This window comes from Channa argus, chromosome 7 (assembly GCF_033026475.1).
Source record: "Channa argus isolate prfri chromosome 7, Channa argus male v1.0, whole genome shotgun sequence".
Classification (NCBI taxonomy): domain Eukaryota; kingdom Metazoa; phylum Chordata; class Actinopteri; order Anabantiformes; family Channidae; genus Channa; species Channa argus.
The window spans coordinates 20,798,601-20,813,058 of NC_090203.1; the positions used below are offsets into that span (position 1 = coordinate 20,798,601).

The 14,458-nt window shown below is 39.2% G+C and overlaps 1 protein-coding gene across 2 annotated transcripts in view; it reads left to right on the forward strand.

Moving 5' to 3' along the window:
* Positions 1-14,458, forward strand: part of bckdhb (branched chain keto acid dehydrogenase E1 subunit beta) — a 60,497-nt gene that overhangs the window by 5,642 nt on the left and 40,397 nt on the right. Inside the window, exons 4-7 of one of the 2 annotated variants that reach the window (XM_067510441.1) lie at positions 824-957; positions 5,061-5,216; positions 8,282-8,390; positions 12,007-12,104. In XM_067510441.1, coding sequence (XP_067366542.1) covers positions 824-957; positions 5,061-5,216; positions 8,282-8,390; positions 12,007-12,104 — 497 coding nt within the window. The remainder of the gene's footprint in view (positions 1-823; positions 958-5,060; positions 5,217-8,281; positions 8,391-12,006; positions 12,105-14,458) is intronic. The other variant, XM_067510442.1, reaches the window with a different exon arrangement.

Consider the following 14,458-nt stretch of genomic DNA (forward strand, 5'->3'; position numbering starts at 1 on the left):
TCCTAGATTCATGTGAAAGACCATGACACAAACATCAGCACGACAGCGCAGTGGGTATGTACACAATGTGCTATATGAACACTCACTGGTTGTACTGTTTCTGTCACCAGTTGTTTTACTTTTCATTGCTTTGATGACACACAGAAGTGCACATACACGTTATTATTGTCACTCACGCGGCATATTTGAGGGTGGCTACAGTCTGAGTGGCACGGCAATAAATTTTGATCTCTTAATTGTTTATTCCTCCAAGGGTTTGTGGTAGTGTGGTTGCGCATTGAACTCTTTGTGCACAGAGCAGGGCACATAAGGGCAGAGTTTCAATGCTGTGAAGCACGCTTCCCAGCAAAACAGAAAAAGTATTGGCAAATATACAAAGATGAGAGCAAAAATAACACTCTCAGTCCAAATTTGGAGACTAACTCTTGCGGCCCTGTCAGATTATAGGGTGGAGAGTGGAAAGAAATTACTACTGTTTTTTAATCCATGGGGGTTGTGAGTGCATCACAGGCATGGTTAGTCTCAGTTGCAGCGGAGGAGTTTTCAGCTTGTCACTTCATTTATTTTAGCAATGCATAGCATTTTTAGTAAGATGATTGTTTGCAGTCTTATAATTTAAGTGCTTTTCCCTTTTAAGAAAAAGCCTCCTGCTGCAATTGGGATCCCAATAGATTCATAAATTATTAGTAGGTTTCATGCCTTCAACCTTAAAACCTCTTTTTACTATGTCAAGTTGATAAAACTGTTGGTTCTGTCGCAGAGTTGCCTAATTTCTACTAGTACTCCAACTTCCTAATAATTCTCTTTACTATTGTCTCTCCAGGTAAGGACAGAGTCTTTAACACTCCCCTTTGTGAGCAGGGGATTGTTGGTTTTGGTATTGGTGTAGCTGTTGCAGGAGCCACAGCCATCGCAGAGATCCAGTTTGCTGACTATATCTTTCCTGCCTTTGACCAGGTGAGGCCCCCTCCTTTTTACAGTAAGCCATTTTTCAAGACAGACATCTCAGCTTGTTAAAGCAGGAAAAGCACAGGTGTAAGTTATAACTAAATAAATGGCTGCATTCCTTACTGCATATCATAACAGGAGAAGAACTATTGGATGTTTGCAGAGAAATGTTCAAGGTTTTTTTTTTTTTTTCACTACAGGAGCCTAACTAAACTTTAACCTTGTACTTCCTGCAAGCTACCCATAACCTGAACCTTTAGGGTAATGGCGGTCAGTTGTGGTTTGCATTACCTTCTGCCTTTTTTTGTTATGGTTGTTCCAACACCCATGCATGTGTTTTCACACTTTGCCTACCTTTAATCAGTCACAGGTGGCAGCCCCTCAGCCACCTCATTTGTCCTCCAGGAACACAAAATGTAGCGCTAATTCCTGGGGTGCTAAAAAGGAGCTTCCTGAAGTTGTCTCCAAAGCCAGCTGAGAGCAGTGGAAACCAAAGCAGAACATGAACCTGACATACTAAGTTCCTGCAGTTTAAAAGCCCTTGCTCTATATAGTATGTATTACTATGCAAAAGATAACAATTTTAATTCAAAGGTCCTTTTGTAGGCATCTTGTTTTAATTTTGATGTGGTCTAGGCTGGACCTCTCTCTTAACATTGGATCACTTACTGTATTCACTGGCACTTTATTAGTGTTCGGTTGAGAGAAGAGGTTATACCAAGGTAAAGTAAGTAAGTCCTTCAACAAAAATCACATTCCTCCTTCTTCACTTCATAACGTAGGAAACCTGGATTCACAGACCCTATACAAGCATTCCGGGAATCAAAACTGCTTTCTCCTTCTGTTTTTCCGCTATTTCTTAAGGAACAAATTCCAAATTATTCGGAGGGGCTCTTAATACAATATGTTACTCAAAGCATGGTTGGCAATTTTAATAGCAAACATCTGAACGCAAACTTTTTATATTCAATTCAACTTTACGGTATTTATATAGAAACAAATCACAACAAAGTCATCTCAAGGCACTTTACATAATAAAGTCCAGACTATACAAGTATGTATATAGAGGTAACCCAACAAATCCCCCTTGAGCAAGCCCTAGGCAACAGTGGAGAAGGAAAAACTCCTTTTAACGGAAGAAACCTCCACCAGAATAAGGCTCAGGGTGGGCGGCCATCTGCCTTGACCGGTTGGGGTGAGTGAAAAGTGGAGAGAGGAAAGAAAAGAACAACAAAAGCAACAACAAAACATTATACAGGTTGGTAGGACGAGTAGCTGCACACTGCACACTCCAAAGCCGAGGACACTTGCAGAAAGGGACAGAGGGGGAGAAGACACAAAATTAATAGAATGCAATGGTGCTCTACAAATAAATGTAGAGAGAAAGCGGAGAGGAGCTAATTTGCCCTGCGGGAGTCCCCCAACACTCTATACCTATAGCATCTAAAGTAGGAGCTAGTTCAGGTTGACTGAGCAGTTTTACCCCCCCCCCCCCCCGAATCCAGATTTGAAGCTGGCTCCAAAGAAGAGGGGCTTGACGGCTAAAGGCTCTGCCTCCCATTTTACTTTTGGTATGTGTAAAAAGCAGTCTATAAGGGATTGGGGCCTTATTGATGATTCCAGAGCTGTTGTACATAAAGATCCATCTGTAATATTTGGGGGGAGGAATTTTTTTTCCTAATGACTACAATTTTATTAGTAAAGAAAGTCATGAAGTCATTGCTGCTCAGAGTCAAAGGAATACTAGGCTCAACAGAACTATGGCCCTTACTCAGCCTGGCTACAGTGGTGAAAAGAAACCGGGGGTTGTTCTTGTTTTCCTCTATTAGTGCTGAATATTATGCTGTTCTGGCATCGTGGAGAGCTTTTTTTATACATTATTAAACTGTTTTTCCAGGCTAAACGGGATTCGTCTAAATTAGTGGAACGCCACTTCCTTTCTAACTTTCTGCTGCTTTAAGCTGCGCATTAGTGAATTGTACCATGGAGCACGGCTCCTCTGATTCACTGTTTTCTTTTTCAGAGGGGCAACTGTATCTAGTATCATACGCAGTCAGGCTGCAGAATCATCGACTACATAATCAACTCGTACAGGAGTAAGATGGCTACTCACCATAGTTTTGACACATGGTGGTGAAAATGATGAAGAAATTATTTCTTTAAATGTGTTCACAGCATTTTCAGATAAACATCTGCTGTAGTGGAATTTATTCCTAACTGCTCTATAGTCTATTATTATAAATTCAAATGTTATTAGAAAATTGTCGGACAAAAAATTATTGTGAGTAAATACAATTAAATTATCAGTTTCAATGCCTTATGTAAGGACAAGGTCTAGAGAAGTGTTACTGTCAGCATCTACATGAATGTTAAACTGACCCACTATAATGACTTTATCTGTACTAAGCACTAACTAAATGTGTATAGTATTACATTTGTCATATTAGGGAAAACTTTTACAGTACACATTTAGTGCCTAAGTTGCCTAACTGTTTCTAAATGCAATAGCATTTATAACTAAAACAAAAACGCAAACCAAAAAGAGAATTTACAGTAATCAAGGATGACCAGACATATTCAGCTGAACTGTTCAGTTGTACAGACTTACAGCAGTGGGAATGAAAGATCCTTCACTGAGGGTGTATCAGTCTGTCGCTGAAGTAGCTGCACACAGCCTCCGCTGTCAGATGCAATGGGTGAGAGGTATTTTCCATAATGGATGTAAGCTTGGCTAACATCCTCCTTTACCTACCTCCTCCACACAGTCCAGTGGACAGCCCAGGACAGAGCTGGCTCTACTTACCAGCTTGTTTAGTCCCTTCCTGTCCCAGTCAGTGCTGCATGCACCCCAGCAGACAACAGCGTAGTTGATAGCTGAAGCTATCACAGAGTCACAGAATATCCTTGGTAGCGTTTGTGATGCGAGTCCAGTGTATGGTTGAGGTGTACACCTAGGTACTTAAAACTGTCCACTATCTCAATGTACAAGCCCAAGATGTTCACCGGTGTTTGAGGTTGTGTCCTTGTCCGGAAATCTATCACAATCTACTTTGTCTTACTGGTTTTAAGCACAATTATGATTGTATTATTATGTGTAATTTTAGTGTTTTAAATGACAATGCTAAGTTGATATACCTTGTATTAATCCAGAGCTAGGTTGTACATGTTCTACTTGCTTAGTGTAACAGTACACAGTGTAGCTGAGCTGTGTGCAACTAAGAGAGCATTCAACCATTAGTGCACACAATTAACTAGTAGCATAAACTGAACATTATTAGCAATGTAAGCGACACGACAGCCTAACAGAAAGCATTGCATAAAGGATGTGATAATGCCTAATTTATGTGCAGTTGCTGATGTGTAGATTTCAATTCCTACAACAACTAATTTTTTTTAATAAACAAACCTATACATTTATATTGGTTAAATTGTTTCTTGTAAAGAACCTTTACAAGAAACAATTTCCTTCCTATTCTGAGTCTTTCCCTTGGAAGATGAATGTAGCACTAGCAGTCAGAGTAGGGCAGTGGGCAGCTCTGCTGTTTTACCATGCATACATGTTGACACAAATGTCATTCTGTGTATTCTTCTGCTCCACAAGATAAATGTGTGTTCAGACTATGTCAAGGCTGCCTCCTTCTATGGCGCTGAGGTACAATAGATTAAATGTGTTGTCAGACCTTGAATGGGCTCCCTCTCTTCTTCTTTGCTATTACTTACAATGATGGAGTCCATACTGACCTTAGAGACTTATAAAAGCAGAATTAACAGCCCACCTACAGTAAGTTTCAAGGAGGAAAACGTGGAACACGTTTTTGGAAGATATCTGTAGAAGTAAGTAAAAAAACAAGACACTTTAGGTGATTGTGCTCGTTAAAAATAAAGTTTTGTTGTTGTTTTTTTTTTAAAGCTTCATGAGGAATAGCAGACATGATTGCTCATCAAAGATTCAATCTTCACTTCTAAATGTAGAGGAAGTTTCTCTTTTTATCACCTTTTGACATACTAAAACTTACTGCTTTGCTTCTGCAACAACCCAGAAGATTGGTAAAGTTTACCCTTCTTATTACTGCTCACTTGTATTAACCTAAGTCGTACTGGTCGTTTTGCAGATAGTCAATGAAGCAGCAAAGTACCGCTACCGTTCTGGCAACATGTTTGACTGTGGCAACCTCACCATTCGGGCTCCGTGGGGGTGTGTTGGTCATGGATCTCTGTACCACTCTCAAAGCCCCGAGGCCTTTTTCGCACACTGCCCTGGCATCAAAGTAAGACATGCAGTTTATTACAGATTCTGCTTTGTATTTCTTTTATCTGTGCTGCTATAATTGAGTACTGTATGTCCAATTTTGAAATGTCATGTCTTCCCCCAGAATGCCATCAAGGTTTATTGTGCAGTCCAAGTATATAGTCTTTAGTTATTCATTCTAACGAATGCGTAATATTGAAAATAAATGCCAAAAGAATATTTGGAAATGTGTAGAAATTATATTTGCAGCCATTGTTAAAAAAGTAAATTCAAGAAGAGAATGTCTCCAAGCTGAAATAACAAGATCCTAGGTTCTTGAGTCATCCTGAATCAACAGTGAATATTGTCAGCAGACAAATAATAAACTGAGGGAGCAGTGTTGACATAGTAGTTGGACTAGTTTATTTAAAGTTACTAATAAATTGCCATTTATATAGCGCTTTTATCCAAAGCTCTTTACAATGTTGATTCTCATTCACCCATTCAGCTTACTGTCTGTAGCCTTTTCTTATGCACATGCTCAGTTGGAGACAGCCGATTAGAAACCTATAAATGGCAGAGTAATCAGCGTTCTCACAGAAATTTACCTCAGCAAATCAGGTTTCCCTAATCCACTACCCCAATTTCAGAAACTAGCTTTTCTATTTAAGTGACACTTAAGAAATCAGAGAAAGATGAAAGTCTGGTTGGCTCAGTAGGTAGAGTGGCTGCCCCTGACCAAAGGGTCAGAAGTTCATGCCCTGCTCTTCCCGACTATATGTCGAAGTGTCCCTGGGCACAGACACTGAACCCCTGAAAAGCTGTGCAGACCCGGTCCCAAGCCTGATAGAAACTGGAGAGGGTTGCGTCATAAAAACTGGACAAATGATCCACTGTGGCGATAATTAAATTACGGGATAAACCAAAAGATTAAAAAAAAGAAAAAGATAACCTGTACCGTTTATATACGGTTCTTCAGCCTGGGGTTCCCCAGACATTGTGCTTGGAGTTTTACATTACTGTTTTATCAAACCAGATAATCTTTTACCTCGTGTTCGTAGTCCTTTAAATGCTGCTTCGCAAACTCCAATTCAGCTGTCATTTGCTTATTTCTCAAAGGGTTTTCTCATATCTGCAGAGGACATTAGATGGATGTTTTCATACCTGCCTCGTGTAGTCCTAATGAATTGAATCGTTTCTTTTCCTCCATGTGCAGTTTGTTTGGACAAGTCTGAACATAGCAATCTTTTACAGGTGTGGACCAAAACAACTGTACAGATACTTTTTACTCACTTTGATCTTAGGTCGGTCTTAAACAAACTCTGAAGCAGTAAGTTTGTAGTGAGAATGTAATCTAACCTTGATCTGAACCCAAACAGCTAAGGTGAGCCACTCTGCTTTGTGGAACACAATGAATTTATACCAGTATTCTGATATATGCCTCAACACAGCTGGACTTCAATCAGCTTTTGAACATGTATCAAGAAAATTGAAAGCAAACCACAATTTGGAGTTTCACATCAAATGGTGAACATTTCTCTCAATGAGGCGTTTCAGGTTTATGAACTCATATGTGCATTTCATTATGGCTTATGATTGTTTTTGACCCCTTTGCAAAATTATAACATTAGTAATTTATTTTATTTATTTGCTTTGCTTATAGGGGATTTTGCTCCTAATGCTCTGATGCATAATGAAACTTGTATTAGAACAGGTCATTACAGTACTGCTGATTACTCCCTTTAAATATCAGTATGGTTGATTGCACATAATTTGGACATACCCTCAAACTCTGGAGCTGCGACAGGCTGCCAATTATGCCAGGATATTATCTCCAGGTAATGTTTCACGAAAAAATCCTGACACCACCCAGTCTTAAGACTCAAAGGATGTCTGGTGGTCCAACCTGGAGAAACTGCAAAAGGTTGGAACTTTGCGTGCTCTGGCACACAGGATCAATATCTTGGACACAATATTCCTTTTGGAAATGGAAATGCCAATATTTTCTTCTTTAACCAACCAGAGTTAAACAAAATTGAAACATGCTGGTAAACACACTGATTAATGACTTCCACATCGACTTTGATATCATTTTAATGACCTAAGAAAAATTACGTGTCCAAACAAACACTTTGTTGTGCATCTGTGTCAATTTTGTTTTATAAACTCAGTGCTTGATGCTAAACACACCAGTAAGCTTAGGAACAATAGAGAACTTGGTATTCTGTTCCTGAGGATGACGATGATTTAGCTCATACAGAATACTGTCAGGGAAGTAGAGTTCATTTCAAACAATGTCACTGAGATGGAACTAACAGCCGATGCTAAAGGTAAACAAGTTAAATGTTTCAAATGTAACACCAATCTTTTTTTTATCATAATCATGAAATGTTCAGATAACAGAAAGTGGCTCATAGGGTCGGAGGTTCGGATCCAGCTCTTTCCGACCACATGTCGAAATGCCCCTGGGCAAGACACTGAACCCCCAAAAGCCCATCCCCATCCCCAGCTGTGCAGCGCCAGACCCAAGCCTGCTAGGAATTGGAGAGGGTTGTATCTGGGAGGGCATCTGGTGCAAAAATTGTGCCAAATCAACATGTGGACAATGATCCACTGTGGCGACCATGAACTCACGGTATAAGGACAAAGATAAATAAATTTTGATCATTTTCAGTTTGATTTCATAAGATTTACAGCTCCAGTTCATCCACTGTTAGTAACAATCACACAGAGCAATAAACATCTTGTCTCTCAGAAAAGGTCAGCGTGATAAATGTTAATCTTTGTGCATAGTATCAGCACTGTTACATCCTTCTGAGACTCAGTACCAACACAGCCTGACAGACTTGAGTCAGCTTTGCTGCAGCGTTGATGCCACAATTATCAATACCATTTACAGGGTTAGTATCTAATCATCTGACACAATTACGTTACAATACCGAAGGGAAAAAGAGACGAGAAATATTATCAAGGAGTGGATGTGGTGAGTTTATTGTCAGTCCTGTGGCTTTTGTGTCTTTGTTAAATTTTGGCTTCAGCTTGGTCTGACTACATATGTTTCTGCAGTATGGATACACTAAGTGAACTGTATCTTGTGTTTCTCAGATCGTAATACCTCGTGGCCCAGTCCAGGCTAAGGGGCTGCTCCTCTCTTGCATCGCTGACAAGAATCCCTGTATATTCTTCGAGCCCAAGATTCTGTACAGAGCAGCAGGTAAGCTGGATCATGTTTGAATAGTAGACAGAAGTAAACATGTAAATAGGGCCTTGTTAGCGTTGTTCATTTGCCCCCCCCCCATGTTGAGCTTCCTCCAGATCTCTGCCTCACTGGACCTGTATTTGTTTGCCTGGTTTACTTGTGGAAAGCAAATGCTCTCCCTTTCAGGGCTGTAAGACAAGACAAACAAACAATATGCCTGGCTGCAAACAATGTGGGTGATTTCAGCAGGACTTCAAGTGGGAAGCAGATTGTCTAAATCGTGTTGACTGTGCTAAGCTGAATCCCCCCACCCCCCGTAATAAACTCTCAACAGTTGTTGCCATTTTTTTACAAAACAGTGTTGCCTTGGCTACATGAAAACAATTTGATATCTGTTATTAACACAACATTGGATGCTTAAGGATGATGTTTAAACTCTTATATTAATGAAAGACAGAACCAGAACGGCTTGGTACTACCAACCTCAAAGCAAAGTCTCTGATTTTCATATGTTTTGTTAGTTTCCCTTTTTGATAGAAGCCAGATGAGATTGTGAAACGTTATGGCTGATACTGAGACTGTTTCTATTATGGCAGTAGGTTAGTAATCATTGTCTAATCCTTTCTTTTATATATGTCACTGTAAAACCACTCATCAGATTATAGGGAGTAACTCCAATGTAACATCTCTCAATTTGTTGCTCGAATTGATTTTCTTCTTGATTTTATGTCATGGTTACATGTAAAATGCAAGAGGCAAATGCATCCACATATCACATATCTCTATTTTTAGGAGCTAATGACTACATACATAAAAAAGATATGCAGAGTCAAAACAGACAGGTTGAGTTACAGCACACCAAAATCTAGATGCTGATTATGCTGCCAAAGGATGATATAGATGACTGCACACAAGTCTTTAAAATGTATTCATATGACCAATATTTCAACCATAATTAGTCGTTTTATTTAATTTTTTTTATGGCTTAAAATGCAACTTGAAAAAGACAACAATTTTAGCTAACATGTATTTTCTGCTAAGAAGGACACGCTATTCATACAGTAAATTTGTCATCTGACTGGACCACTGCTGATTCTGCATGTTGAGTCACCGAAAAATAATGCCAAACACACCACAAAAAGTAGCACGACAGATGCTTGACCGGCAACCTGGTTTTGTCCCAGACCTTATAGTGCTTGTCCAGCTCAGCTCAACTCTGCTTATCTTTTGGGCTTTCCATCAGTCCATCTTTTGGTATCATCTCTTATAGTCCAAGTGAGCCTGATGCCAAATATTGATATAAAATCACTACATAGTACTGATTGGTCATAACGTTTTGGAACTACCCCACCAGAGTGTTGCCTTTAAGCAGTGATCTCACTGTGTGTGCTCTGCAGATGTATTTCCCAAACTCCCCAGATTTCTTTCTGCAGTCTTTCTTTCCCTACCTGCAGGCTCTTCTGAACCAAAATGTTTCTTCTGGCTGTGACAAACTGGGAATCAGGAACAACATTCCTTTGATATCCTCCATTGTATTTGGGTGCACAGCATTGACAGTGATGTCACTGTGGTTTTGTGCAGCATCACTATGACAACTGGCTACGCTGAGGGAGTACTATACTATATCTCCAACCAAAAGTATCTGGTACAAAAGTAGGTGGAGATGCAATGGAATAACAATTATGATGATTAACTGTGATAGTAGAAGAAGTACAACCTACATGATCAACTTTTTGAATTGAAATTATTTCCACAAATAAACATCCAAACTGAAGAAAATATATATTTTTCCGCCTTCTTTAATAGTTTAAACTAAAAAATTGAACATTATGAAAAATCCACATTATGGGACAGAGTGACACATTTTCCTGTCTCTACTCTTATGAAAAACAAAGTGTGAACAGATCATAAGCACAGATCACAAATGTACTTTTCTCGTTATTGTTATCCCCTTTATTATCACAGCTGCAGCCTTATTATTGGTCAAATATATGTTTAATTTAGTGCTTGTGAAAGAATCCACTGTTTAACTACTCCCATTATGTCTGTGTTGAAAAATGTAAACCTCTGTGTTCAAGTTATTAGATATGATAATCTAATACAAGCAGCATGTCTCAGATTGATGTAATTAAAATGAGGAAACCAAGAGCAGGTATCTGAGTGTTTAAGAGGGATGTTGGAGAGTAAAAAGAGCATCAGTAAGATTATCTTTTCAAATTCAAGGTATGAAGTGTGTAAGAGAAGTCTTGATCACATTTTTTTTTTTTTTATAGAGGGAGGAATTTTACATTGTAAGAAAATATGATAAGATATATGGAGTTACAGATCAATCAATCCGGTCTTGTTTTTGTCACACACACAAAAAAAATTGATTACATGGTTGTACTCCCTTTTAGTTTCTCAATATCTTCTTTTTAATTCTTTTTGTTTCGACAGCTGTGTGACCAATCGCTCATCTGCTTCACACAGGGGGTTTAAGCAGGGCTAGTGAGTTATTTTAATTTCCTAAAGGGACAGTGCGAACTAGCTCTCGTGCCAAGTCCAAAGTCTGATTTCTGCCTGTACTATGAAGTCATGTTTGTAATTGCAGTGGCCTGTCTTTTCTTGTGCTGAGGAGGTTAAAAACCACACATTTATCTCATCAAGGCCATGCTGTTCTGTAAGGTCTGCGTCTCCACTTATTAAACTATAACCTAATTTTCAGAGTTCAGTTTGACCATTTTCTGTCGCGTCTGCAACCTTAAGCAGGAATGTTGTTTTAACATAGTAGGTTATGGCAATGGGCTGTTTTTCTTTCCTTTACACTTTCTCACAGGCCTGAAAATGTGATGGAAGTTCTTTACGGTTCCCAAAAAGATCGCTATGTCTCCTCAAAGAATGATTACTAATTTTAATGCTTTTCAGATTCCCAACAGTCATCGTGTACTCCTGTTCTTTCTGCATTTTTGCAGCCGAAGCTATAATTGCCATCAATATTCAAAGGTAGTTAAAATGTTACATTTAGTTATTGTATGTTATGTTTGTGCAGTAAAAATAATACTAATAAACTCAGTGCTTCAAAGTGATGGCAGTTTGGGTTTATATTGAGTTTTTGCTTTGTAATGATTTCCATGCTTGTGCTGCTGTTTTCCAAGATATTATTAAGCATTATTCAAACCATATACTTACATGCACTTTGTCTTGGACTTGTGTTCAAATAGAGGCTGGCTGCTAGATCCCTCTCTTTTTGGACTGATGTCCCATTTATGTGGCCCCTTTTCTGACTGATACCCCATCCCACTTATGTTCTGTCATCAAGATCGATCAGGGTTGTGGGCTTGTAGTTGGCAAACGTTGTCAATAGATCATGTGCTGATAAAAGCACATTTGGTCTTTGGTGAGAAATTACATTCTGGAAAAAGCACGAAGAAGCATTTGAAATGGGCCAGATGAAATGTTCTAGAGAAGCATTTATGTTCTTGGACAGTTTGTCATCTAGAGGTCAGTTTGGAATCTTTACATGAAAACCACAGGGTACGTAGTGAAATGATTAATAGACTTGTTTAGATTTGAGCAAACTGTGTGTTAAATGTGATCTTTAACATAAAGTTTGCTAACCCAATATTTTAATTTTTTTTTTTTTTTTTTTTAGTGGAGCAGGTTCCTGTAGAGCCGTATACCGTCCCACTCTCGCAGGCTGAGATCCTACAGGAAGGAAGTGATGTCACTCTGGTTGCCTGGGGGACACAGGTAGGTCATCCCATACAGCACTGATGGCCTCACAATGGATGTCCATAGCAGTTTTAACATGTCATCTATGCTTGGATCATTCTCCATGGCCACAGGAAAAAAAGGTGCCTGCTCTCATCTCCATTAAATGTCATTTAAAGCCACAGAGGCAAGCAGCAGATTAACATTAAATCTGTCTCAAGCCCCTTATGTCCCAGCAGGGTTACCCAGCTGACAGTCTACAGCTGTATCAGCCCAGACATCTCCACAACATCAAGGCTGTTCTAGGCTCTCCAAATGTTAACACCACATTTTCTGCCGCACACTTTCCATTGTTGCCTTTCTTTTCATCCAAGAGATTTTATTTTCTTCAGCTCTGTATCACAGTGCCTGTCCCTCACAAGGGCTTATCACTGACTTTGATTGTACACACCCACTCTAACAGGCTTATCCATGAAGCAGCTTCTGAATTAGACTTAATGAAATGTTGTAGAGAAGCAATTTGTACCTGCAGCGTTGGTGGTGCGGCGTGGGTGCACTAAGGGGAAAACATCTCTGCCAAAGCCAGCATTAGTGGTGAAGGGTGATAAGAGAATAAAGATGACCAAGTAAACTAGTGGAAAGCATGGGTCTTTCTTGGCAACAGCGACTCCTCGTTTTGATCACTGAAACGAACCCCACTCCCCACCCATTAATTAATGTTTTCTTATTCCGTGCTCACTTACACTGTCATCTTATAAACAGCATCATCACTGAAATGAATGCTTACCGTTTTGTTGCTTGTTTGTTAGGCGGAGGCCAATATCTGTATCTTTCAAGTCAGCAATATGGCTGACAACTCTTTAGATCGATCACAGCAGTTTAGAAGCTGCTACAACTGCCACTAAACAATAGGACAAAAAATGTCTATCGTATTATGCTTTATCTTTTTTTTATTTTTTATTTTTACCGCATCCCAAGTAACAATCTTTTTGGCAAAGCTTTATTTACAAGATGAAAATGTAGACAGTGTAGCAACACGAACACATGAGGGAGAATGAAGATGACACAGAATGGCATAATTCGCAACAGAAGGAGATGTATGTGAAGTTAAGAGTATTTAAGTGCAGATTCACGCATTGATTCATCAACCTACCTTGAATTTTAATACAACAACTTTTACCATTCTGTGTGTTTATATTGCTTCTCTTTTACAAAACACTTTACTGATGACTGGAACTTCAAGTGCTTAAAAAATACTTTCACCCAGATTATACAAATCTTTATTTCACTTGCAGAAAATAAATTGGTAGAGCCTCGTGAAATCAAGCACAGTTCATTGGTCCATTGTGAAGGCCATCGGCTTTAGGTCCAGCACTAGAGAAGACGATGTCCACATGGTGAACACGATGGAGATGTAAACACGGAGAGACATGTGGTGGCACAAGCTAATCACAGCTGACTGAATATTTGTCTGTACCTCAAACCTAAAAGGATGGTAGTTGGAGTGGACAAATACCTTTTTCCTGTAACTGGATCATTACCCTTTACGTGCAGAGGTTACATTAAGGAAATACCGCTTAGCCTCTGCTTCTTTTATAAGCTGAAGATCTGCTGCAACTTGCAGGCAAGGTGCATTGATGGACCCTATAAACTACGCGTCATTTGTGGCTCCGGTATCACATTCACGATTATTTTCTATTGGGATCATTATTAATTCACCTAAGTACTTAATGACTTCAGAAGCAACATGCATTTATTGAACTTTTGTTAATAAGTATCTGTACTGGTGATTTTCTTTAGCTTGAAATCAAGATAATGCAACTTAAAACATTTTTGCTCTTTAGTCTTTTATTGATTTTCTGTTGTACCTGTTGCACTTTAGATACTGTGCTTACTCTTATAGGGAGAGTAAAGTATTATGTATGGGGTATATTATTACTGTTCTCCTGTGGAAATACACTCCCCTTCACCATGATATGAACTACCCTTAAAATTGCAAGCTACCTCTGACGACTCCCGAGCCTCTGGATTTAATCTTTACTGTAGCATTTGTCTGCCCTGCTCTCTCTCCAGTCTGACTGGATAAAAGAAGAGAAGCACCCGCACATCTTTGCCAAGATGGCCATGCTGCACCTTTACAAAATCTCCTCAAAATAAGACTTAACATGAAACATTTTCTAGTTTCGTACAAGCCTCTTTTGTTCCAAACCAAGACCGAAGTTCAGTATTGACCGTTTGCCTAAAGAATCACCGTTGTAATCCTTGTTGGTTCGCTCTTTTGGGTCTTCTTCTGTTGTAATAAAAATGTGGGAGTGTGTAGATGACCACAGGCTTAGCTCAGACGTAAACCATCTTGTTGTGTAGAATGGTTGGCTGAAAGAAACATGAAACAG